Source organism: Gossypium hirsutum, chromosome A05 (assembly GCF_007990345.1).
Source record: "Gossypium hirsutum isolate 1008001.06 chromosome A05, Gossypium_hirsutum_v2.1, whole genome shotgun sequence".
NCBI lineage: Eukaryota > Viridiplantae > Streptophyta > Magnoliopsida > Malvales > Malvaceae > Gossypium > Gossypium hirsutum.
The window spans coordinates 2,198,666-2,225,179 of record NC_053428.1 but is presented as its reverse complement, the minus strand read 5'-3'; the positions used below and the strand labels follow the sequence as shown (position 1 = coordinate 2,225,179).

Below are 26,514 nucleotides of genomic sequence, written 5' to 3'. Positions count from 1 at the left end.
GTTTAAATATTACATATATAAATAATTATATTTTTCAATGTAAAAATATAAAATGATATGTTTATTAAAATGTATAATTGAATCAAAATTAAAACTTCATGTATATAATTTCACCACATTAAAATCGATGTATCAAATTTTTTTATCTACAATTTTGAGCTTTATCACTTTTTTAACTCAAAAAAGATATTATATATTTTAAAAGCGTATATATAGTAATTTAATAAATTTATATTTGATTTACGGTAATCTAAAATGAATTAGGATTGACCACAGTAATATCACAAAGTAATTTTTTTCCCTCCTTGAAAAGACAAATTTCTCAAAATAATCTCAATATTAACTAATATATTACATTGCAAAAGTTACAAAATTTGACAATGGTTAACCAGGCTCATTCAGATACTGCAACATCATACAAACACTAATGAGGAGAAGGGATAAAAAAAAGCAAAAGGAGAAAAATGTCGCAATTTGTAGGCACGCAAAACACAGATCACTCGACGAAAACTGCAAAACGACATCGTATCTGCACCCAAAAGAAAAAGACCCTAAAAAAACAATCGGATCGCTCACTAGCTAGGTTTCTTTTTCTTTCTGTGTGTGAGCATCAAAAACTAAATCTGTTAAAGGGAACTTTTGGATCATTCGAAATAAAGCCCAAAACTTTACACCCAACAGTTTAATAGGTAGTATATATTGCAACAAGAAGATGCTGGGCTCAACCAGACTTGGGGTCCAGGATGGCATTGCTCGTTAGATTCGGCCGAACGGGTTGCCCCAACCAACAGAAGGGAAAGGCTGTGGGGTAGGTGCTGCTGAGAATCTACCACCCATCTGTTGATCGGTATTTACAAAACCAAACGATGCCTCATTGCCAATGCCCCCATTTTGATGGCTGCAGATACAAAGCAGTGAATATAACTTGAAGACATTGCCAGTAACCAAAGATCCAATAACTGAGAAATGGTATACCTGGAAGGTGGCAAGTTGCTAGGTAATTGTGCTCCTGGGTAAGGTGGCCGTGATGCATAGGGTAAAGACTGAGGTGGCATCCATGCTGACGATGGAGGACTGAGGTTAGAAGTGTGCACTAGACCAGGACGTGGCATAATTGGTAGAGCACCCTGTAAGGATGCCATTGAAGGGAACTGCACCACAACCAACACGAACTAAAAAAAGATAGCGAAAAACAATAAATATGCAAACTCATAGAAACAATAAACCCCCCCCCCCTTTCATTTTTTTTCTCTCTACCTCAATCAAAATTTAGAAATTTAAAATTATATCTCAAACAAACAGCATGCCAGCATTATAAACTCTTATCATGAAGTTACTACAGATTTCTCAAACCCAATAGGACCAACTCAGTCAGTGCCACAACAATGAGATGGTTTAAAAGAAATGAGTCACATACTGTTTGAGTTTGAACAGGAGGTCCTTCGCCACCAAGATCAAATGGGTTTACTGACCTTGATGACTGTGGAAAAGCAGTCATTGGCTGAAACTAAGTACATGCAGAACTGTAAGCGATTAATCAAATAACTAGACATGCAGTTAAAGTACAAAAGAACGAAATATAACGGTACCACTGCAGTATTATATTGCATTGTGAACCCCATCCCACGTGGTGGGCCAGTTTGCCATCCTTGTGCAGCTGCAGGGTAGGAAGGATAGGTTGCAGTAAATAGATCCTGCGAAGATCAAGAAGCCAACACTATAAGTAATCCCCACATCAAAACTACAGTGTCCTTGGTCTTTAATAGAGAAATTACCGCGGGTAATTCTTGTCTTCCACTTGCTTTTGCTTCCGAAGGAGGCTGTGATACAACAGTGGAAGTGACATCCGGGACAACTTTTGAGGCAACTTGAGGTGTTTGCGCAACAGCAGGTGCACTCAAAGGTCCCTGCGTATGCTGGGAAACAGCTAAATTCCATGGCTGCCAGAAAGGCACAACATGGAATTATTGAATTTGGTGAACAAATTGTCAATTATAAATTATTAATCTATAACTAAATAAATAAATAGAAAATACTTCCCACCTGATTGGCTGTAGCTCCAGCACCAAGTGGCACAAACTGATGTGTAGTAGATAGACTGTCAGCTGCAGAGAAAAAAGAAGTCTGTTGCTGCTGCATATTAGGCCATTGTCCAGCGTTATTAACACCATCCTGGGAACCACTGCTGACGGGCATTGTTGGTGTTAATCCAGGGGTAGCTGTAAAAGCACCTGTAGGAGGCACAGTTGAGAAATTGCTAACTACTGCAGTTGCAGGAGCAGTAGTACCAAAGGGTAATGCGTTGATCTGCCCTGTGAAGGCCACATTGGAATTACCACCAAGAGGTGCTACATTCACATTGCCCACAGGAGCAGCTACCTGATCACCAACACCGCTAGATGGTCCTGATAGGTGACCAGGTACAGATGTTGGAACTGACAACTGAGAAAGAACAGATTCCATGGTGTTCACACTTGGAGGAGCCTGAGAAACATTTGTCTGAGGGGCAAAATCAAAAGAGGCCCAATTATTTTCATTGGTAAATCTAGCTGGCTGCACAATGGATTGAGTCATGGTTGTCTGTTGAGTCTGAGGAACTGCAGAAGCTACTGGAGGTTCAGGATCAGCATCAAAGTTGATTAAGCTCCCAGTCGTTTCCAACTTGACTTCTGCTGGGTTCCCGCTGGTAGACCCCAAGCGGCTAGAAGATGCAGTTCTCTGCTAAAGAAAGAAAAAAAAAAGAAAACTACAGCAAGTCCAGTTCCTATTTCTTTACCCGCATAAAAGTTGAAAATAAAAAGAAAGACAGAAAACATCTTTTCTCATGCAATGAAGAGGAAAGGAAATAATTTTAACAAATGGTCCTGCAAAGCCCTAGATGGATGATTCTTTAACAGCAACGAAGTTTATTTATGTCGGTAACAATTGACACCCAAGTTATACCTATATTCCACTTAAATGGTACATTAATTCACACGAGCAAACTGCCACGGTATCATAACCAAATTGACCATAACTCAGAAGTTTGTCATTATCAATCACTAAGTCTAGAATAGTCATTTTCAACATAGGCTACCTATTGGTTATAATGAAAGGTTTCAATTAATGAAAATTAGATAGTATAGATAGAATTCCAACAGGAAAAAGTCAAGTCCACAAAAAGTTGGACAAATACTCCTACAACTATAGAAAGAAAGAAGAAAAAGTGAAGTTAAGAGGAAAAAGGGTGCGAAGTGGTTAATTGTGGTAAAAGAAATCCAGCCAAAAATATAGGGTTTTGCAATGTATTCAAAGGCATCATGCTAAGACATAAACAAATTACTTCTGAGAGAGAAGATGAAAAGCCATCTTTTTGCAGGATCTGAACAGCAGAAAAAACAAAGAAAAGATTTAAACCAAAACAAAACCCCAACCATAATGTTAAACTTTGTTACATAGCACATAGCAAAAACTACCTGTGCCTGAGGGCCATCACCGGTTCTTCCGCCATTTGTGTTCAGAGGGTCATTTATACGAAGGGGTATTACATTCTCACCCAAAATTTCTCTCATGGGACGTACTACTGGGGGACTGGATGACTCTAAATCTTTTTGTCGCTCAGGTGACCTCCCTTCCAACTTTGGATCTCCATTAGATATTTTACGATCTTCAAATTTCCCCCCATTACCAAATCTGTCTTCTCGACGCCAGTCATTCACAATCTCAGGACGAGAAGGACTTCTTACATATTCAGCACATTTTCGATTCTCTGGATTGTATCCAGGACTTTGCCTTTCATCATAACCATATCTGGAATTTCTGTCATCACTTGTTCCCCCCGGACTGGACCTTTCACTGTACCGGCGTTCGTGTGTATCTTCATATTGTGGACTTCTGGACCCTCCCTGATATCCATCTGTCCTCTTATTCTCAAAAAAGTCTTCCTTGTCACCCTGGATAATGCACAAATTCAGAAAATCATGATACAACACTTCTGTTGCAGATTCAATAATATCAGATTATCTAAAAGTTCCCTCCCCAGGAAACAGAACATACCGTATAATTTCATAATCTATCGTATCCCATCTCACAACTTTATAATTGATTCACATTCAATGGAAAATAAGAATATGGAAGGGCATTTTACCGTCTTTCCTCGTGGAGGCTTGTCATTGCTTCTCCCACCACTATACCTTCCATCCACATAGACATGCTTAATGAAGTCCCGAAGCCTCTCAACATTGCTGGTTACAAAATTTTGACTCAGAAACATTGTAACTAATGAAGGCACAGGACCTCAAAAGATTAGATATTTGAGAGATGACCTGCTCTTGGGAGGTGAATTACGCTGCGGATCCCACTCCTTAAAATAAATTTCTTTCGCATGCTGCAAGTATGCAAAAGGAACAAGAAAAGAGTGAAACTAGAACATCACACATGAAATAAATCTTTTCTTTTTTACTTTATCAGGGGAAGGGGTAGCAAGAGAACGCTTATGTCTACCTGATTTCCCCCTTCCTGAAGAGCACTAACTTCTTGAGAAGTAAATTTAGCCATGGATACTGATTTAACTCTGTGTGTGAACTCCCGGCTACAAAAAATTAAAACCAGGAGCCACTTTTAGTAAACCTAATGACTGTGGCTTCAAAGGCAATAAAATCTCAGATATAAACAAATGAGCAGCCAATATCTGAAGAGAACTTAATGTGAGAAAATGTGAACACTTACTGTATTCCACTACAGGTGGTGCAAATAAATGTCCAGAAATTTGTGCAGACATATTGAGGCCCCTGCTCAGCCAACAAGTTAGTAGTGACAAACAGAGAAAGTATATGCACTCCATAATTTACACATTAAAGGACATTACACTCAATTTAGCACAAGAAAGGTGTTGCAAAAAATATATTTCAACTGAGAAATTTCCAGAAGAAACATTTTAGGAGGATATTCAAACAAATAGTTTATGGAACAACCAAAACTTCCCAAAAGTTTTAAGAGTGAAAATTCTAAAAATTATAGAAACTTTAAGCAGGCTTTCACTAATCACAACTCATAAGTACTACTCTAAGCAGAACCTACTTCTGTTATTCCATCTCCTTTTCTTTCCACAAAATTCATGGTTTATTTTTCCATGTAGTAAGATATATATACATAAGTATCAATGATATACTCATCAACATCATTGTCGCAAACTTGTAATCAATTCAAAGCTATAAAAGCAAGTGTATCAAAAAGTAAATCCCAAAACCAGATACTTGATGAACAATTCGCATATAACAACACAATAATCCACCGTTCAAAGCAAGCTTCTCTGACTACAATCATGGAATCAAAACATAAAAAATAAAAATCAATAAAAAGAAGAGAAAAACATACCAAACTGTTGCAATTAATACATCTACGATTCTCAGGTTGTTTGAGAAGACCCCGAATAATTCGCTCATTTTTCTCGTCTTCCTTCACTCGACCCGCCATCACACCCTTTCTACATTTAAAAACAAAAGCAATGAATGAACTAGAAATTAAAAAGAAAAAAAGAGTCGACCGAAAACAAAACTTTCTTAAGTTAACATTCTTACCCTGCCAAGCAAAATTAAACAATCAAAACTCCTTATTCTTCCTTACGAAGCCAACATTTTTCCTGCTAATCAAACAGATTGGAAAAGAAAAAATTACAACGTACAAAAATTCAACTAACCAAAGGCAAAGGTCTGTACCATGAAACAGAGCAAATAGATAAAATACGGACGTCTTTGGAACCTTAGAAAAGTTGACCGAGAAAAAGAAAAAGAAAAGGAAACTTTGTTTGAAACTTTCGTCGAGAGGCCTTTTTTTAATCAATTAAATTCGATCCAACGCCAACAAAATCGTTACATAAGTGATAGGGAAATAAAAAAAAAGATTAAATATATAGAATCAAGAGAGAAAATTGCAGGTCGAGTGTTGATAACTACAGAGAGAAGCTTTGGTACAGCTCAGAAGAACTAAGAGCAAGAACCCAGCTTTTTTATTTTATTTTATTTTTCTTTAAATACGAAGAGAGAGAAACTTTTTCACCCTGTTTTCGGACAAAGAGAGGAGAGAGAAAAGGTTTTGTCCCCGTGCAGTTGCCCTTTTCCTTGACGGTTTTAGTCTACTTTTTGACCGTTAATAAGTTTATTTACTTAACTGCCACTCCCCTAATAAATAACGGAGTTATGATTTTCCTTTTTTTTTAAAAAAAAAATCATTTTATTGTCCACCGAACACATTAAATAGAAGAATACTCATGTTTTTTAAATTTAAAAATTAAGTTAATTAAAATTCAAAGATTATTTTTAATTATTAATAAAACTGATAAGTTACAAAGGTAGAACTTTCACTTTATCATATTTGATGCTTAAAAATCAAAATTGGTTTCTTGCAAATTTAACTAAATTCGGATATATTTCAATTAATTTTTTTATTGTAATTTAGATTTTTTTACACAATGCCTAGAGTTAAGTATAGTCTCTCTCAACTTATAAATTAGAAGATAATGCGTTTTAGTGCACTCAAACTTAGTCGTCTTGCATTAACAATAATACCCATAACAATCGAGCTAAGACTTAATCTGTAGTAAGTTATATTTTATATTGGTAAAATTTTATTTTGTAATTACTTGAATTTATATTTATATATGTAATTATATTGTTGTGTATAGTTGTATTAGTATACATTGTATTTGTAACAGAAAAAACTTAAAATAAAGGACCTGTGGAGAATATTATCAATTCTTAATTTTTATCTTCCCTTCAACGAATAGCTCAAGATTAATCTTTTCCCAAGCTCAGTTTTACTGATTATCGTATACTTGGTTCATCATCTTTGCTTTCTTCCTTGGAAATATCCGCTTGCCCCTAATTCTATTATCTTTGATAATCCCTTTCACGTAGAGCATGTTATCCCTTGAGCGGTTTCTCCTGAAGCTGATATCAAAATCATTATTCGATATCATAATTGATAGGGATAATTTTAAGGGAACAAGTAAAGGACTTGACTCCCTCAAAATGGAAAATTCACTTTTAATCCCTCACTAAAAATAATGAAATTATAAATCATTATAAGCACCAAAAAGTTTCTTGAATTCACTCTGATAATGGAGTTCGATTGTTGGTTCCTATTGGTCACACGACAAAAAACTTTGGGTTTAAAGGTGGTTTATCCCTTGAAAAATAGCTTAATATTTCCCGGCTTTTTGTTGAGCTTGATGCTTCTTCTGTTGTTTATTTCATGAAGAATTTGTACTGTGAAAAATTTGCTGCTTGACCGCAAGACTATATTGAGAAGCTTCCATTCGGATTTGTCTTATATTCCAAGAAATATTAAGGCGTTAGCAAAAATGGACAGCAATATTAGTAATAGTTGTGATTTTGATATTGATGATTGTATTGTTGCTTTTGTATGCCCAGATTGTATGTAATCCTTTGTTGAAGCCGATCTTAGCGGCTCCCCGATATACCATACTATCTTTTAATTTATGAAAACCCCTAAACTTTTCACTTGATTTTCATTCTTTACTACGGTTGGAAAAGAAAATGGTTAGATTCAACAACATTTTGGAGGAATGAATCTAGAAGATTTTTGGCTTTGGTTCTGAAAATGACAAAACTCCGGAGAAGTGAAAACAGAGCAGGAGAGCGAACCGGAGGAGGTAAACAAGCAACGACGATGATGAAATCGCATAAGGAAATAAGATGGCCTTTGCCCAATGCCCAGTGTTGAGAGAATTGGTTACGCTGACGGTTCAACAAATGCAGGTTGACGGTGTATATTAATTAAGCCTCCATTACAAAGTTTTCACTCAGCAGCTTTCTTTGACAGTTAGATCCTACTCCAATGATTAAGTTAAAAAGTAACCTATGAAGAGATTGTAATGTCGAGGCACAGCTCACAATAACATTCTAGTGTATGGAAAGTATATTATCTGTCAAACAAGTTGGCAAGTTGCAGTTTATCTTACAATCTTCATTCATTTTGAGTTTTCCTTCCATTTTACTATGCAACAACAAAAAACAAATTCCCCCCTACAATTCAACTGTCAAAGGTTTTTTTAAACGTACAAACTAGAATCAAATTAATATTAGTAAAAATAGAAATAATTTAAATTAAAACTAACATATCCCTTTAAATATTATATAGATAAATTATCATAAAGACTCTTGAACTAGGAGTCAGATTGTATTTTGCTCTATTTACTAAAAAATGAGCAATTTAATTATTGTACATTAGATAAAGAGCAAACTGATTATTTTGTTAAAAATCCTATCAATTTTACTGTTAAGTGCCAACGTGGTTGATAAAGCAATAAGGTACTGACACTTGGTGTGTTTTGTACCTTATGCTAACATGGAGGTAATTCAAACAAAATGAATGGAAGTTTTAACAAAATAAATGGATGAAATCTTTAATAAAAAGTGAAATGGATGGAACTTTTGACATGGAGAGACTAATTCAAGCAATCAAACAGTAATATGCCATCATTTAGCAATAAAAATGAATTGAATATTTATTAGAATGATTAATTTACTTTTTGATTTGATGTATAAAAATTAATTTACATATTTTTTAAATAAATAAAAACAAAATACAATCTAAATTTTAGTAAAAAATTTTCTATCATACTTTTACCTATATACTGTTATCATAATACAATTTATAATAATATAATAATTCAGAAATTCATTTCTGGACCTCTTATTTTAGTGTCACCCATCTTTTTGTATAATGGGCTTGTAAAGTAGTCATGTAGCCCTTTTTTTTTCAGCCTGTTTTTTTTTTCCTTTTTTTAAAGTAATAGAAATTATCTCCTGGCTTTTAGCAGATTCTTCAACTTATTTTTTGTAAAAAGTTTATAGGAAAAACAAGTAACATGATGAGATAGTTTTCTCTATAAATATAGGTGTGTATTATTGAGCAAATAAGGACCGTAGTATGACATTAGATACTGTGTGGTACGTGCTATACGAACATTGTAAAACATAACAAAATGTATATAACAGGCATCATTCATATTAAGCATACATGTATAACCAATGAAACAAGTTTACAATTATGGGTGGCAACGAATCTATCAAGTGGGTAATATTTAATAATGAATGTCAACCATGTGATAATTATATATATATAGAGAGAGAGAGAGATAGAATTAACTTCTGCTGCTTACTGTCGGTGGTCCTACTGCCTTTTAATTAACTCTTAAAAATGGAAGTAAGTTTTTGATGCACACCTTCGAATCTTGAAAACTTATCAACCGGCAAGTTGGATAATGTTTCATATAGGTGTCTCAATCAAGTATTACTAAATTATTATTGATTTAATTGTTTTTAAACATGCATGACCGTCCATAATATGGACAGTTGTAGAGAATGGGCAACGGAACTATTTAATCACATGGAATTAGGTAACCCTTTATGTATATATTAGCCTTATTAATTATTATATTTCAAGGTTTCTACATATTCAATGTTATTATTCTTTTCGGTTTTGAAGGCAGTGAACTGTTGTGAGCCATGCGCCCATGCTTCTTCTTAAACCTTATATTATGTTTATGTCCCCTTCATCCCACATACAAACTATAATGTCTCACCTTTTTATTATTATTAGGTAATATTGCTAATTTCTATGATGACATTGAAACAAGTTAATGCTTTGTATAAGTTTAGCTGGTAGAAACTGTCTTTAAAATATTTTGTATTTTTAAAAAGGTAAAATTAATTCGAATTTTAAAAACGATATTGTTAAGAAAAATAATCACTAGGGGTGTAGAAGGAGGTAGGTAGTGTCCTTAGCTCTATAAAAATGATAAAATTTACACTTTGACCTTCAAAAATTTATGATTCATCTCTACTCCTAAAATAGATTTTTAAATTTTGTTATTGATAGTCACAAACTTCGAACATACGAATTAAGAGTTATAAAATAAGAATGTTGTTATTGGAGCATAAAGGAAATATAACAATTATCAAATAGGAATGTTTGGCACAAAAGAATCAAGAGGCGATTCTTGCCCTTTAGCTTCGGCTATTAGCCAAGGAAATGGATTACTCCAATTTGCTGGTTGCCTCTTGTTGAATGCCTCCACATGAAAATTTGGTAAATCCAGCTTTGGTTTATTGCATGCCCAAAGGTCATGTGAGACTAACAAACATGAGTATGACTTCACCACTCAAATACTTTTTTATTTTATATAATATTTTTTAAATAATTCATCCCTTTCCTCCCACTAAAAGGAGTCATCATCACATGGACCAACCTGTTAGAGAAGCGTCCCATTAATCTTGTAGAAAATTTAAAATATCTATTGAAATATTCAATCATCCAATAATTCTATTCTCTTCTGAGCTCAGGGGGGCAGCAATAATTCAATGCCACTTGTTCCCATCTTCTCTATATTAATATTGAAAGAATGAAGATCAAGACAAGCTTGCCAACAACTTCAAACTCATTCACTGCTTTTGAATTATTACATCTATCCCATCTCATGTTATATCTTCAACATGAACAGTACTTTGATGGAATTAATTAAACTTGTTTAATGGTTTAATCTAATCAATCTCACCCTTAATCTCTCTCTCTCTCTCTCTCTCTCTACATGTATAAGAAAGGTAGTGAAGTAATATGAAGTAATGAATAGAAAAACTTGATTAGATATCTAGCCTATTCTTCAAATAATGCTTAAGGTAATGTGTCATGATCATCTAGCAAATGTACTTATGTACATTATACTAAAGTTGCTTATATTATCCAATCTTTTGGTTATAAAATTTTCTTCTTGTATATATATTTCTTAGCTACCATCCACATGCCATGCCTGGTTTAGATTGTTCTTAGCAATTTTCTTGAGCTGGTGACTATGACCCATGTTTTATATAGCTTTTCTCTATCCTTTTTTTATATCATGTGAAACTATATATCTTCTTTCAGTGTGTTTTTAAAGTTTCTTTCATGATAAAAAAGCAATAGTTCAAATGAAAGAGTGAAACCAACTCTCAGTTTCAAAAACCAACTGCAAATCTCACATGAACATTCCCTTTTCTTTTCATCCCACTCAATCTTTATGGTGTAGTGTATGTAAATTTTTTTAAGGTGTATGTTTATTGCTGTCTTTATTAGTAGCTCACCACCACATGACACATGCTGCTTGTGGTGATTAAAGATAAAGAGTACCCTTTTTGAGAACCTTTTTGACTAGTGCTATAACTAAACAAAAAAATTGGCACTTGAAGGTTCTTTTCTTCTTCAATAGCTTCATTAGGTTCTGTCTAGCTTTTGTTTTTCCCAAGAAAAATTTGACCTTTAGCTTCCTTCTGTGTCTCTCTCACATATATATTATATAGTGTTGGGGATTGTGAACATAGTTTCTTTTGATTGATTTTGTTCCTATAAGATAGACATTTTGCTTATGTATAACCATGTTTAAGTTCCCTAAGTGAGTGTCTTTGTTGTGTTAGAACATCTGGGAGCAATGGGGAAACTTAGTTTTAGCAAGATGTTGGATTGTTTATATTTGTCTTCAGGCTCTTGTTCTTGTTTCTGTATGAACACATTGGATGATGATGAGTTTGAAAAAACCCCATTGGTAACATCTGAAAAAACCCAGTTGTTGAGATTGAAAGATGTTGTGGCTGGCAATCAGACCTTGGCCTTTCAGCTTAAGCCTAAGGTAATGTGCATATATATACATATATATCTAAATGTTTGCTTTATTTTCTGAAAGAACATATAGTGAATGAAAAGCTTGAATAGCTAACGAGCTACTTTGATCGATTTGACCTTGTAGATGGTGGTACTAAGGGTATCCATGCATTGCCATGGCTGTGCAAGAAAAGTTGAAAAACACATTTCAAAGATGGATGGTAAGCAATCTCTTCTGATATCTCCATTTTCACTAAATATTCAAAAGCATGATAGCCGTATTCATCGACCCTTTTTAATCTTTTTTCCATCAATTTTAAGTATGTTTAGCTGGGAGAGAGCTAATTAGATTCCTTTTGGTTTTGTTTTGTTATTATTTATTATCATTACTGTAATGTAATTCCTGGCTGTACCATAAAAAAACAGGAGTGACCTCATACAAAGTAGATCTGGAAAACAAAAGGGTGGTTGTTATTGGTGATATAATCCCTTTTGAAGTGCTTGAGAGTGTCTCAAAGGTTAAAAATGCAGAGCTTTGGACATCTCCTTCTTGATATGGATGAACAATGAAGAAGAAGAATCTATTTCTGTACTATTGGAAGCCTTTATAACATATAGTACCTTATATTTGATAGACATGTCAAAGCTCTTGTTGGCCTGTGTAGAGCAGAGCAAAAGGAAGAACCCTATGCCATTATTCCTTATGGATATATGGAAATATAGTCCTTTTAATGTAAAAAAGAAAAGTTTAAAATTTGAGAGTATTTGCATCCTATATTCAATCAATATTGTGTAAGTTCATGCAGGTTATGTTTTGCAATTGCATTTTTTTTGCTAGCAGCAAAACAATGTTTGTAATTGTTACTATAATTTTCATGGTTGTATTTTGTGTTACTTTGGCTTTTCGTTTCTGTGTTGGAAAATGGCATGGATATAAACAAATAAAAGTGGGTATATTGCATTGTCCAGTGTTTTGAAATGTGGGTTTGTCCTAGTCATAGCAAGACATGACATGTGATGTTACGGTTGGATTAGTACAAAACCTAAGTTGGACCCATTTCTAATTTGATCCCAAACTTATATTACTCCTGCATGCAAAATTTTGAAAACGACAGCATTTCAACATACTCATTGGAAATTAAAAAACAAAAAAAGAAAGCGTGAACATGATAGGTGATAAAGCAATACTTTCTCATCTCAGATGTTCTGGTTAATGAATTGATGTTGAAGATGGGGGATGGGGTTGGGGTATAGAAGTAGTAAACCCCCACTGATATAATTTTTTAAAGAATTTATTAATGGATCCAAACTTATATCAAAATTTAACTCATTTTAACTTTTTAGGTATTGATAATAGACTTTTCCCAACCTTAAATTAAAAGATTTTAAGCATGATACCAATCAACCAAATTAAGATTTAAATAGGTAATGCTAGTAATGCATGTACTTACACAGATAAACATGATAATAATGTAAGCGTCAAAGCAGGAAATTTCTGTTTGTACTTTGTACTTCCAAAAGGAGGTTTCTATGGGAAAGAGAAATTCAGTGCCCTCTGCACCAAACGGAAAAGAAAAAAAAATCAAGCTCAAGATTATAGAGCTTGGGTATGTAGAAAACCCACGGAGAGGCCAAGGACTGACCTGACCGTCGTACAATAATCAATTTAGAGGTCTTTAATTGCAGCTTCTGCTGAGTGGTGGTGGTGGTGGCCGGACGTCAGTCCCTGTGGACACCCCTACATTATCTGACATAAGTTCTATGCTAATTAAGAGGGGCATGTATGGTTCGACACATCCAATAAGAAGTAGTAGTATATTTACATATTTCTTGGCCAATAAAAACTATTAATTAAAGATGGCTAAATTGCACCTAAGGTCACTAAACTATTAATAAATTCATGTTTTGGTCATTTAGCTTCAAAAGTTACAAAATGATTGTTGAACTATATGAAAGTTTTCATTTAAGTCACTGAGTTATTCCAATGTTTTTATTCAAGTCACTAATTTATTAATTTTTTTTAAAAAAAGTTTGACTAAGGAACTCTAAGTGACAATTCGATAATTGGTACAATGGACCTGTACTCATTGATGAGTAGAATAACATACTTTATATCCAATTCGATTTGACGGTCAATGTCAAATATCAGTGAAGAAAGTTGTTTAGGTTTTGTTTCATAGATTCGTGATATTCAATGGTGTTTTATAAAAAAAAAAGAATTGTAGAATAGAAGTGGAAGGAGAACTTTTGATTGGTGCAACGATTTTAATTGTCTAGTTACTTAAATGAAAACTTTTGAATATACTAATGACCATTTTATAACTTTTTGAAGTCGAGTGACTAAAACGTAAACTATTAGTAAGTTCAATGATATTGGGTGTAGTTTATCCTATAAATTATTAATTAAAGATTTAAACAGAACATTAGCGAGTTATGGGCCTCAAGAAACATGAAATTAGAGAAGATAATATGGGCTAGATTGAAGATCCAGTAATTGAGGAGTACGGCACCGTTTCGCCTTACCTCGTAAACACGACACCAAATTCCTATCTGCTGTCTTCTTCCCCATCGCGTTCTTCCTCTGAACCACAAACTAATACCTCCTTAAACATCATTTTAATACAATAAATATCAAATTAAAATATTTAAAAAAAGTGTGCAAAGCCGCAAAGGAAAACAAAACAAGGGGCGAAACCTTAATTCCATCAAAATAATTCAAAGGAAAATATCTGCAGAATCATAATGGAGAATTATCTCTTTCTGTTCTCGCTTGTTCTTCTCTTTGGTCTTTTACCCTTTTCCTCTCAAACCCCAAACCCTAAAAACCCCAATCCCAAACCTCCGCTCACCCAGGCACACACCGAGCTTATAAACTATGGTTTTCCGATCGGTCTTCTTCCGGCCTCGGTGACGAAGTACACTCTTAACCAAACATCCGGTAACTTCGCCATTGATCTCGGTGGCACGTGCAAGATCACGCTCCCGCCTGACAACTACCTGGCTACTTACTCGAAGCGGGTAACGGGGAAGATTGAAAACGGAAAGATAGCGGAACTCGATGGGATCAGGGTACGGGCTTTGTTCAAATGGTGGTCCATAACCGGGATTCGATCCAGCGGGGATAATTTGGTCTTTGAAGTTGGGATGGTTACGGCTAAATATCCTGCTAAGAACTTTGATGAAAGCCCTCTCTGTGAAGGCCGTCATTCGTCTTCTTAAAAAGCTAAAACCAAAGTGAAAAATAAAGGTTTGATATTTGAGCTTTGAAAGTTTTCCATGTTTCCTTTCTTTTAATTTGTTTGTTGGAAAAGCTTCTTAATAAAGTTTTACATGCTAATTGGTGCTTCTTTCTCAGTGCTATCTTCTTCTTGTTTTTTTTAATAATTTCTTTGAAAACGATATGTGACTGTTTTTAACATAGAAGTTTTTACAATGGGTTATAAGTTCTCTGCCAATTTAAATGGATTAGCTTTAACCTTGGATCATTGGTTTCATTGTCTAATTTGAGATTTGCTTGCTTCATGTTGAATATGTTTAAAATATATGGTATGTAGATGAAGCTTTCTTTAATCTAAGCTGTTGTCTATTGCTAAAATATAGTAATGATTAGACATCAAGAGTTGTTTGCTATGATGATTATTTTAATTTTTCTTTTCTGTCTGGGATTATGTTGTTCTTTGTCTCTTACTGCAACGGCAGTTTCTCATTTGGAAATTATTTTCCCGATCTTCTTAATATGCATAACTTAGTAATCTGAAAACTGTGGTGTACATTGCCTGCATTCTTGTATAGCCTATGTAACTCGGTTACGGGTATGTTGATTTGATTGCATGTTTTTCATGTATTTTGAGGTTAATATCTCCATACCCATCTCTTGATATGCACCCTCTACGGGTGTTGGACACAGGTACCTTTAAGAAAATTGAAGAGTAGATTAACATAGATTGTAGCCCTAGCTGATGCATTTAGATTAAGCGTATTTAGGCTTATAAATGCAAATACGAATATATATCTTGTTCAATAAGATTATCTGAAGTTTAGAATTGGTGTCACTTATTAAACGTCCCCGAAGGAGTACTTTGATTATAAAATGAAAGTGAAATTCGATTGAATTTCCAGTATCATTACTAATATTTTAATCTTAAACTTGACATTTGGGTCTAGTTTGAGACTTTGAAGAAGAGGTTTAGTTTGAGATTGATGTGGAAGTTATTGTGTACTTCTCTGGATCGTATTCAATACAGGACTATCAGCGCACTAACATAAATTAAGTTACATATGATTGTAAAAGGAGATATTTCTTATTTAGTATCCGGGCAGGTTCAAATTTTGATTGTTATGTGGTTGGCATATCTCGTTGGCCGACTTTGTTTGCGCTTCACTTGATTAAGCTTTGTCTTCAAAGATGCTAATATCAAAAAGTTAGATGTTTCAGAGCAAGGAGGATGAAACTATATGGTTTCATCTCTAACATAAGCTTTATCCTTTAAGATATTACCATGACATGCACACTGCACACAATAAAATTTCAATCCATGTTAAGAATCCATGCTTCATAGTGTTTTGCATCAATGTGCTAAAGATATCATCGAATGGATTTTGTTTTATTCGGGCTGATGGTTTGGCATATATATATTTATTTTGGAATTTGGCATGAAGTGCAAAATTACTGGTTTTAGTTACTTTTCAAGTTTTCATAACATACTAGTTTTCTGTTTCTTTCTTTCACAGGGCTTCTCAGTTTGCTGCAAGGATTAAGTTATTACGTACGTATTCTGTAATCGTAAGTATGTTTGTCTCGTCTAAGACTAAACAAGTCCTTTGTGATCTTCAGATGTTTGTTGGATCTAAGACTAAATCAATAGAACAATTAACGTTATCTTCCTGTGCATGTTTTTATTACCACGGATTTATGCACTAGTGCCGATCCCATCATTTACGGTGTCGTGTGGATGTTTCTTAAAGTTAAAACTAGGTCTGCAAAAATTCTCCCTTTCTCCAGCTGTTCATTTTTCTTTGCAACAGCTACCTTGTGCATGGTGTCAATGTGCATAAATATGTTAAAATTAAATTACGTTATGAATTGTGATGTAGCTGGCTGGGTTTTGGCAGCAAAATCAACAAATTCATTAATGTTGAATTTGCATGTCTTAACAAGTTGCCAGGACAAAAAAGGGATGGTAATAATTGATGGATATAAAAATAGATTGGAATGGAAGGGGAAGGGTGGTTGAATAGCTGGAAAGGAATGGATGTTATTTATAGCTGGCATGTGAGAAAAGAGGGTTAGAATCTGGAAATCATTGGTTGGGGAAACCGGTTTTAATAAATATTTACCCTATTTATTTATATATTTAAACTGAAGCATAAATGGAAAAATCTCAACTCCTAAGTTTAACAAATAATTTACCCACCATTCAAACATAAATTTCGAGGCTTGAATTTCTTAAAATTAAGTACAATCGATTGAGGTTAATGTTGAGCTTTATTTGAGATAGATAGTTCCAGAGTTGATTATTAATTAAAAATAAAAATTGGAAATTTCGAAATTAATTAAAAATATAAATTTGATATTTATCGTGGAAATGAAAAAAGAACTTTTGCTTGTAATTGTTGATTCATTACAATAGTTTTATTTTAAATCTTTTTTATGAAAAATGAGAGAATATTATTTTTCTGAAATATTTCTTTTAACTTATTTGATAGCTTGAGTTGGAGTAAATAATAATCAAACTGAATATGATTTTTATTTTTGAATTTGAACTAAAAAATTTATTTATTTTTCCAATCACCTTCGTTCATACTTAGTTTATCTATTCCTCTTTTCATAAAATAGTCGATGCTTTTCATGATGGAAATACTCGTTTTCAAACGTATATTACAAACATTTCTTATAAATACACATTTTTCATCTACTTGCTATAATCATCTCTTTTTTTACTACAAAGTTTTTCTTCAAATATGACAATTAGCATTAAACTCTGTAATCAAGACTCTTAATATAACTAAATTGAATGCAGAGCTACAAACTGTTGTTTACGTAAGTTATTCATTGTTCAACTAAAGTAAAACTGACAAATCACAAGTAGGGCATGTATATACATGTGCAAGTCTCTGTAGTTATTGATTTACTGCTTCTTTAGCAGAGTGGGGTCAGCGGTTTTCTGCTTCTTGTCTTCTTTTCCTTTTTCCCCTTCGGCAAAGCCATTTAGACTGCGAATTTGGGTGTCTATAAATCTAAGAACTTTATGTCTATCAAGATACAGCAAAATACACGCAGCTTAGCTGAAATTGCTGCGCAGTTGGGGGGCTAAGCTATATTGGCTTTTTGAACATTGACGGTCTTGCACACAAACAACACACACTGTAATATAGCAAAACAAACAGGCATGCTATGATTAGATTGTTATTACTTTAGCCATCATCGAATCTTTCATCGGAAATATGACCACAAATCTCCCTCCCCCCCCCCCAAAATATTCTCTTAAAATTTAAATCAATTGGGTTTTTTGAGTAATGCACCGAAATATAAATTCTTGTTGTTGAGGTTAGCAAACTAGAGTTTTCTCTTAAGACCAACAAAAAAGTGTCAATGTTTTTCAACAACATGAAATAAACAGATCCTTAGACTCGGTCTTACTTTGAAACTTCTCGATTCCCAACCACTTTACATTCCAAATAATCGGCGCAGAAAAATTAAAAATAAAGAATACTTTCAGAATCATGCTGTAATTGAGGTGATATTAGTCTAATTTACTGGGCGGGTTAATTAATTATCTGAAGACCTGAATTTTTATATTGAGATCCAAATTTTTCGGTCTTAGTTAATCTTAGATTTTAATAACGGTTATTGTATAAATCAGATAATTGCTCTTAAACTTAGGTATAAATTTTTTTATCCAAGTTAATCTATAAGCTTGACGATTATTCTCACATTAAATATAAATTTTAAAGTTTTAAATATAATATCAAATAAATCGAATGTGAATATAATTACCGAGTACACTTAACCTTTCCATTATTATTGCAAAGGAGCATAATGTTGCAAATAGAGTACTATTCATAGACAATTATCAAATTCATCTCCTATTTGACGTGGCAATTTTTTGTTGACTGATTTTTTTTTCGGCTGCATTGCTTTGAAGATTCCATTGCGACGTGTAGGGTTTTTATTTGCGTTCTAAATCATAGGAAGTTTCATTAAATTCATGATATCCCACTTTTCATAATTTATTTTAAATTTTTTTATCTATAAATTAATTAAGTGCTATACAAAATTTAATAAAAAATAAATTTCAATTTGAATAATTATAAAATTGATCTAAAATAAAACTGTAATATTTATGATCTGATAATCCAAACAGAAGAATCTAACACACGATTTCGAGATTTTACGTTTCCAGGATTCTTTTCTCTGAGCCCTACCGCATAGTATTTAATGGTTCAGTAATTAAAAATCAATTAACATTTAGTCAACAGTTTAATAACAAAATTGGTTAGCCATCATTTGATCCAACGGTCCTAAACGTCCAAAGATTTTTATTTGATCATTAATTTTTTTGCCAACAAACCCTATGAAAAATGCAACCAATCACGCGCCAAGCTGGTAACTGTTAAACCACGCATCAATCAAAAAAAGCAACAGTGTTTTAGCGTACTTTTTCTGCTCAAGCATAAGCCAACACTACTAAATACCAAACGAATAAAACGCGCTTTCTTTCGCGCGTGAATTCCGCTGAACTTTTTTACCTCCAAAGCGTTAGCAACTCGTACAAGCTTCTCTTATCTCTCTTCAAAATCCAACTCACAACGAAGAAGATACTTTCTCTTTCTCTCTGTTTGGATTCAAAGAAAAAAAAAGAGAGCTTTATTTTTTTTTCCTCTTCTATTTTTTTGGTGGGTTTTTTTTTGTTTGGCTTCGTTAAAACCCTAGGTTCCTCCCCATTATACGAAGGTATTAATTTTCCTCTTAAATTTGTTTTTCTCTTTTAATCGTTTTCTTTTTCTTTTTTTTTTGATTTTTTAAATTAAAATATGTTCAGATCCGTCCTTGTTTCATTTTGGCTCTTCTCTTCTTGACTTCCTTTCGGTTCTGTCGAACTACGGTCCTTTTTTTTTCTCGTACATTAACAGCTTGAAATTTACGCTCTTTTCTATATCCTACATTTGATTTTTCTTATTTTTGAATTATTATTCCGTTTTTATTTGTGTGTTTTTTCTTCTTTAGCTTATTCATGTCAAATTCACAGGCATTGGTGTCATTTTGTTTTTTAATAACTTTTTCTGCTTGGTATTTATTATTATTTACTTTTTCTCTCTTTTTTTCTATTAAATATTGCGTGATATAAAGCAATATTTTTTTTCTTTCTTATGTTGAATGGAGCTTGCAAATGTGGTGAAAATGTTTAAATCTTTTTGTTGGGTCTGGAAAGCTGGAAAGGGTTTCTTTTTTAGCACGGATGCTGTTTTAATGGTTAAAAAATGTAATTTTTGTTATTGGTGCGAAGTTTTTAATTGTCGATTTGCTATTTAGTGATGTATTTTCTTTTTCTATTCTTGTTTTCCTTTTGGGTTCATAGTAACCTGCATTGCAGAAACTGGAAAAAGAAGGATAAGATTTAAATAAAAAATGAAAATTTCTTCCACATGCAGACATGAGGAAAGCTTTTATTGCTTTTGTTTTGTTTATTTTTTTTCCTTATTTGGTTTCATTATTGTGGAAGGGTTTAGGGAATTAGTCTAGCATTGATGATAAGTAGTTTATGGTATGCTGAGTTCAACACTTCTAAATTTTGACAGGGGGAAGAGCTAAGCTTTGCGGGTTTCGGCATTTAAATTATGGATTTAGAAGATAAATACCTTGCTAAAGGTATGATCTTCATATTTGCTTTTTGTTCATCTTAATAGCTATCTGCTTTTATTGCTGTGTCTGTTTCTTATTGAATCCTTGATCTTAGAAGTGAATGTTTGTCCACGCAGAATAATGACATAGTTATGTCACTCTAGCTTCATGTTGTAATGGTATTGTTGTTTGAAGTACCGTGAACTTAATCGGGACATTGGGAAAAAAAAAGATACTTTCTATAACTTGGATGATTAGTAGATGGCTATATAACGTGCTTACAGGACTTTAATGAATCAAGGCTGATGAAATGTTTTATTTGCGAGGGAAATAATTCAGAATCATCATTAATATATATATGCAGTTTCCACCGTTCTCCCTGAATTCCTTCTCCTTTTTCATTTCTATTACTAGATCATTTAACATATTCTGCCATGGTTGTATGTTGCAGGTTGAATTATGGCTATGATTAATACACTCTACTCTTACAGTAAAATTAATTACTTAAACGATCAGTTAGAGCATGAACTACCACGTTCCATCATTTAATTATCCTGTTGAACCCTCTTTTTCTTGACATTTTTCTCTCATTAGGTTTTTGGTATATTGTATGATAAATGTACCTGTTCCTTCCATGTTGACTAAATTAATCTTGAACCTTTGTGTTGACAAATGCTTCTACATTCCCAGTAAGTTTCATGCTTTTGAGGGAAAAATATCCTGACTAATTTTAATGCCAAATCAGACTTTTAAATTGCCCTTTAAACAAGATACAGTAATGACATGGGTGGATGAATCAAACCAACCACAGACACATTGGTGATTGCTGGAGTAAGAAGGGTGGGTATAGATTTGGCTACATTTAGGTTCTTGCCACGTTGAGTTGGAGGATTTTCTTCCTGGTAATTCCATGAAAATAACTTACTCACCTTTCTTTTTTATTTAATTTAAAGTTTGAAGGTATGCATTTTTACCAGGACCTTAATGTCGTCACTTGTTTTTACTAGTAATCTGCTTAAATCTTTCTCTATTATTCTATTTTTGGTTGAATGTTCTCAAACCGTTAATTGGGTATATTCGTCATCTATCAGGTTACTAATTCGACTCGATCAATAGTTTGAGCCATTGACATTTTGCATATGGATCTTTATATGACCTGATCCAGTCCAATAAAAACCCAGTCCAAATAGATATTTTTTCTTTGTGGAGTATAAAGACATAAGGGATTCTTTGAAACCCTAACTATTTTGAACAACTTAACTCGTGCTGCGCCGCGAGCCTCTGCTGCAGCCTCTTTGCTGGATACTCTTTCAGTGTTAAGGTTTTATAACTTTTTTCTTTTTCTCATTCCTTCCATAATATAGAAGGATCTGCTGTCTATCAGGTATCTGCTGGTGCCTGATTATTTTCATTTGGATTGAAAATTTTGTATATAATAGAATTAGCTTTTATAGTAACTCTTTTTGTTGTAACAGACCGGTGCATGTTGCTGCCTTTTTTTTTTCAACTTTAAGAGATGTGATTTCTTTTTTTGTTGGATTCTTTTCCTTGATAAGGCACACTTTCTCTTTTCATGATTTTTATTATTTTATACATTATTCTAAATATTACTAAATAGAAGGAACATCTAGCTCACTTGGATGCTATCAAATATTCCTATTTAAAGTTGTTTCTGTTCTTTTTTTTTTCTTTCTTTTGTTGCATTGCAACATCATATGATCTTCGAGATCTGATATGTTCCAGATGCTTGCAGATAATTTTAGTTTGATTTGTAAAATTTGTTCAATAAATATTTTGAGAAGATGGACCAGACAGGATTTTCTTTTTCCTACATCTTCCTTTCTCCCTTAATTTTTGGGTGGAAGTTGGATGCATTGCAAATCATCAACTGATCTTGGATGCTAATCCTTAATGAAAATTGTAGTAACACATGAACGTTCAGCAGCCTAATGTGGGTTGATTCCTTTTTTGTTATTGTTCCTTTCTTTTCTAGCCATTATAGTAGCCTAATTATCAATATTGCACAACATTGTTTAGATATGGTATTCTTTTCTCATTTTTTTTTCCTCAATATTTTTGATGCATCCCTATTAAAATCTTGCAGTTTAATTTCCTTTCAATCAAGATATTTTCCTTTTGAGAACCTATTGGCAGCTATAAATAGTGAATTTAGATAATGAGTTTGGATACCAACTTCTATCGCAACTTTTTCCAATAATTCAGAAGTTCTCTGAAGGGCTGAGTTTTGAGAGATACACATATTGAGGGGTTGAGATAGATTCAAGTAGTATGTGTAGCCAAAATGATTGCCATACATCTCGGACAACTTGGTATTGAGAAAAAGGGCTCATGAATGGGGTTTGCAGGAAGAAAAATGTTATGTTTCATGCCTGTTGGCACAGAACACCGATCCATGACGTGATTTATCCCCAATATTAGTTGACTTTTTGTCCTGAATACTGTCTTTGGAATTTTCAGGATGTAATATCTTTTTTTCCTCATTTTAAATATTTGGTTTTAGTTCTTACCAAGTATCTTGTACCCTACCGAAGAATTTCTCATTTATCTTTTCTCTGTGCAGTTTCTGGCATACAAAGTCTTTCTTCCAGTGTGCAAAGTACTCCAGAGAAAAATGGCCATTCAGATGATGCTTCGAGAAGTCCAGAACTCCTGCAAGAATTCCTGAAATCTGGTCCAAGAAAGGAGCTTCTTCGAACCTGTTTTCATAAAGAGAAGAAAAGTTCAGCTTCTTCAAAGAGCAAAATGTCTGAAGTTGTAAAGTCGGGTAACAAGATCATCAAAAAGCCTGACTTGAGAAAGGTCTCATCCACTGCCAACAGTCAGTCTTCTGCTAGGAAGCAAAACAGAAAGGGGGAGAACCCAATAAGGGTGCTCCCAGCTACTGAGCAGTCTTCAGACCATGGATTTTCTAGCTCATGGATATGTAAAAATTCTGCTTGCAGAGCTATTCTTTCCATAGATGACACATTTTGTAAGAGATGCTCCTGTTGTATCTGTCACTTATTTGATGACAACAAGGACCCAAGTCTTTGGTTGGTATGTTCCTCTGAATCTGGTGAGGGAGATTATTGTGGGTTGTCATGCCATATTGAATGTGCTCTTCAACGTGAGAAGGTGGGGGTTGTTGATCTTGGACAATTGATGCAACTAGATGGTAGCTATTGTTGTGCTTCTTGTGGTAAAGTTTCAGGTATACTCGGGTAAGTAATTGACTTGCAGTTCATGCCTCATTCTGCTTGCTGTTTTGTTCTCTTCCAAACCTTAAAAACTGCTGTTTTTATCTGCCAAAGCTGTTATTTCTCTATATCTGGAAAATGATTGCAATGTGATGAATCAGGTTTCAGAGAAAATTTTAAACTGTTATCTCTCTATATCTGGTTTAGGTTTTTTATCTTTGGCTGATAGAATTGATGTCATTTACTTGCTCCTGGCAGATCTTGGAAGAAGCAGCTAATGATAGCTAGGGAAGCTCGCCGCCTGGATGTACTTTGTTATAGGATATACTTGAGTTACAGGCTCCTATATAAGACTTCTCGCTTTACAGAACTGCACGAGTTTGTGAAAGATGCAAAGGCCAAACTAGAAACAGAAGTGGGGCCTGTAAATGGAGTTTCTGCTAAAATGGCTCGGGGAATAGTGAGCTGGCTTTCTGTTGCTGGTGACATACAGAAACTATGCTCACTTGCAATTGAAAAAGCAAATGAATGGCTGGTGACCATGTCTAATACTAACCCAAAGTGCCAAGGTTAGGATAACAATGACTTCTTTTATTTCTTATTGGTTATTTAAAGTTAGTAAAATGAGAAACTCTTTTTCTCCTTTTTTGGGCAGATTCACGTCCTGCTGCTTGCAGGTTTCTATTTGAAGAATTGACATCATCATCTGTTGTAATTATTCTAATTGAACTGTCCACTGCATCATCTGATGATATTAAGGGCTATAAGCTCTGGTATTTCAAGAGTAGAGATGAGACACATACAAAAGAACCTAGTTCCGTCTTTCCAAGAACTCAGAGAAGGATTTTGATATCTAATTTGCAGCCCTGTACTGAGTACACGTTTCGAATTGTTTCTTACACTGAAGCGGGTGATTTGGGCCATTCTGAGGCTAAATGTTTCACCAAGAGTGTAGAGATAATTTACAAGAATCCTACTTCAGCAGCTGTGATGTGTCAGAAGAATGTGAATCACCTTACTGAAGGAAGTTCGAAGGAGCTCACGGCAGTTGGTTCTTCTGGATTTAAAGTTCGAGACCTTGGGAAAATCCTGCGTCTTGCTTTAGCTCAAGAGCAAGGCTGCTTTGAAGGATTTTGCAGTGCCGATATAGAAAAATGCTGTGGAGCAATAAAAAATATTAAGCCTGAAACTCGAGAAGAGCATCATATGCCATCTGTTTCACGTGGACTTGACTTAAATGTTGTCTCAGTACCTGATCTAAATGAAGAACTAACTCCTCCATTCGAATCCTCGAGGGATGAAGATAATGGTTGCACTTTAGAGCTGGCTGTGGAGGCAGATGACGATGCTGCTTCGCTTGAAATAGAGAAGAACAGGCTAGCAAGATCACATGGTAGTGGAGATTCCCAGACCTGGACTAATGGGGCAACAGGGGAAGTGCCTGCTGTTGATTCCCATACCGAGTTGTGCAGGAAAAGAGCAGCAAACTCAAATGAAGAGACACATGACTGTGATAGTACTCTTATAAATGGCTCGCCATTCCGAATCACCAATGATTCAGGTTCCTTGGATGAGAATTTCGAGTACTGTGTTAAGGTAATCAGATCACTAGAATGCGAGGGTCATATCAACCAGGAATTCAGACTGAAATTACTAACATGGTTTAGCTTGAGGTCAACAGAGCAAGAACGCAGGGTGGTCAACACATTCATTCAAACACTGATTGATGATCCGAGTAGCTTGGCAGGGCAGTTAGTTGACTCATTTTCAGATATCATATCTAGCAAGAGGCCTCGAAATGGATTTTGTAGTAAGCTATGGCACTAAATTAGTGCATGCCATTCTAAAACAAGAATGTCAATTTGCTTCATGATTATTCTTTTCTCTTGCGATACACTTTCCCCCTGATTGTTTCACCAACCTTTTTACAGGCATTTTTCAGTTTTACCTAATCACTTTCTGAAGGTGGGTCTTTGTATTTGGTTCCACAGGGGCCTTGCCCTTGGAGTACGTACGTCAGATTTCATCTTTGTAGAAGGCAACTTTCATTTCCTAAAACATCCTAATTACTTTTGAAGCAGTAGACATTTTAAGCATGGATAAAAATATATATGTATTTATATGGATGCTTTTGATAATGCCTTCTGAAATTCAATGAAGGGTATATGAATTAATCTTGAATTTTATTCAGTTACATATTTGTTCTCCAATTTTATTAGAAATTTGGTTGTTCCTAGTGTATGCTTTGCATCCAAGATGTATATGAGCACCTATCGGGTCTTGATACTTGTGAAAATGCCTCTTTTAAAGGAGGTTTTTTTTGTTCAAACCATGTAAACCACATATCAGGATACCGTTCTTGAGGGGGCTGATGAGTGACCGAATGTAACTCAGCTTTTGGGGTTTCGTAGTTTATTGAAGTCAACGAAAATGATATTGAAGTCAACGAAAATGAATTGAATGCATTAAAGAAAAATACAGGTTTGTCCAAATGTATGTAACTGTGAAGGCCCTTTTATTAACAGTTGAAGTTGCATAAGGATCAGTTTGTTTTTTATTTAGTATACAATTTTTTTTATGTAAAAAATTCTAACTAAACAAAATACCTAAGCCTAAAAATCAGCTAACCTACGGTTCCGATATTTTACTAAATTAATTTTGAGATAAAAAGTAAAATGCAATTCGATTATTCTATCCTACTTTTACCCAAAAAGTAAAACCAGGTGGGCAATCTTTTTCCAAATCTTGTTTCCCAGACCAGTTATGGGCCATGGGGCGTGGGAGTCAACAACTGGAAACGTTGTCGTTTTGGTCCAGAAAGATGAGATTTTGAACCATTAA

At 34.1% G+C, this 26,514-nt stretch overlaps 4 protein-coding genes across 31 annotated transcripts; 3 read left to right on the top strand and 1 right to left on the bottom strand.

Annotated features, from left to right (window-relative positions):
* Positions 1-328: 328 nt before the first annotated feature.
* Positions 329-6,066, bottom strand: LOC107942296 (probable ADP-ribosylation factor GTPase-activating protein AGD14). 25 transcript variants are annotated; one of them, XM_016875929.2, is made up of 14 exons: positions 5,697-6,022; positions 5,559-5,623; positions 5,356-5,464; positions 4,708-4,769; positions 4,483-4,570; positions 4,305-4,366; positions 4,127-4,223; positions 3,456-3,932; positions 2,044-2,721; positions 1,776-1,940; positions 1,590-1,694; positions 1,418-1,507; positions 976-1,172; positions 329-898 (listed from the first exon to the last, which is right to left on the bottom strand). In XM_016875929.2, exons 3-14 carry the CDS (start codon positions 5,452-5,454, stop codon positions 757-759), a joined length of 2,262 nt encoding a protein of 753 aa, XP_016731418.2. In that variant the 5' UTR covers positions 5,455-5,464; positions 5,559-5,623; positions 5,697-6,022; the 3' UTR covers positions 329-756. The 25 variants fall into 25 exon arrangements, with proteins under 25 accessions (XP_016731418.2, XP_040968739.1, XP_016731417.2 ...); XM_041112805.1 differs by having other exon boundaries at positions 5,356-5,460; XM_016875928.2 differs by having other exon boundaries at positions 5,559-5,620.
* Positions 6,067-10,746: 4,680 nt separating this feature from the next.
* LOC107942287 (protein SODIUM POTASSIUM ROOT DEFECTIVE 2) lies at positions 10,747-12,528 on the top strand. The gene is made up of 3 exons (XM_016875916.2): positions 10,747-11,662; positions 11,780-11,855; positions 12,061-12,528. Exons 1-3 carry the CDS (start codon positions 11,465-11,467, stop codon positions 12,186-12,188), a joined length of 402 nt encoding a protein of 133 aa, XP_016731405.1. The 5' UTR covers positions 10,747-11,464; the 3' UTR covers positions 12,189-12,528.
* A 1,487-nt stretch (positions 12,529-14,015) lies between these two features.
* LOC107942299 (uncharacterized) lies at positions 14,016-16,513 on the top strand. Its single transcript, XM_016875944.2, has 2 exons — positions 14,016-14,881; positions 16,366-16,513. The coding sequence occupies exon 1, from the start codon at positions 14,377-14,379 to the stop codon at positions 14,851-14,853; it is 477 nt and encodes a 158-aa protein (XP_016731433.2). The 5' UTR covers positions 14,016-14,376; the 3' UTR covers positions 14,854-14,881; positions 16,366-16,513.
* A 2,847-nt stretch (positions 16,514-19,360) lies between these two features.
* LOC107942294 (VIN3-like protein 1) lies at positions 19,361-25,854 on the top strand. 4 transcript variants are annotated; one of them, XM_041112803.1, is made up of 6 exons: positions 19,409-19,588; positions 20,214-20,293; positions 20,434-20,503; positions 23,058-23,697; positions 23,932-24,242; positions 24,329-25,854. In XM_041112803.1, the coding sequence occupies exons 3-6, from the start codon at positions 20,473-20,475 to the stop codon at positions 25,498-25,500; spliced, it is 2,154 nt and encodes a 717-aa protein (XP_040968737.1). In that variant the 5' UTR covers positions 19,409-19,588; positions 20,214-20,293; positions 20,434-20,472; the 3' UTR covers positions 25,501-25,854. The 4 variants fall into 4 exon arrangements, with proteins under 4 accessions (XP_016731410.2, XP_040968737.1, XP_040968738.1 ...); XM_016875921.2 differs by lacking the exon at positions 20,214-20,293 and having other exon boundaries at positions 19,361-19,588; XM_041112804.1 differs by lacking the exons at positions 19,409-19,588; positions 20,214-20,293 and adding an exon at positions 21,222-21,378 and having other exon boundaries at positions 20,432-20,503.
* The last annotated feature ends 660 nt before the right edge of the window (positions 25,855-26,514 follow it).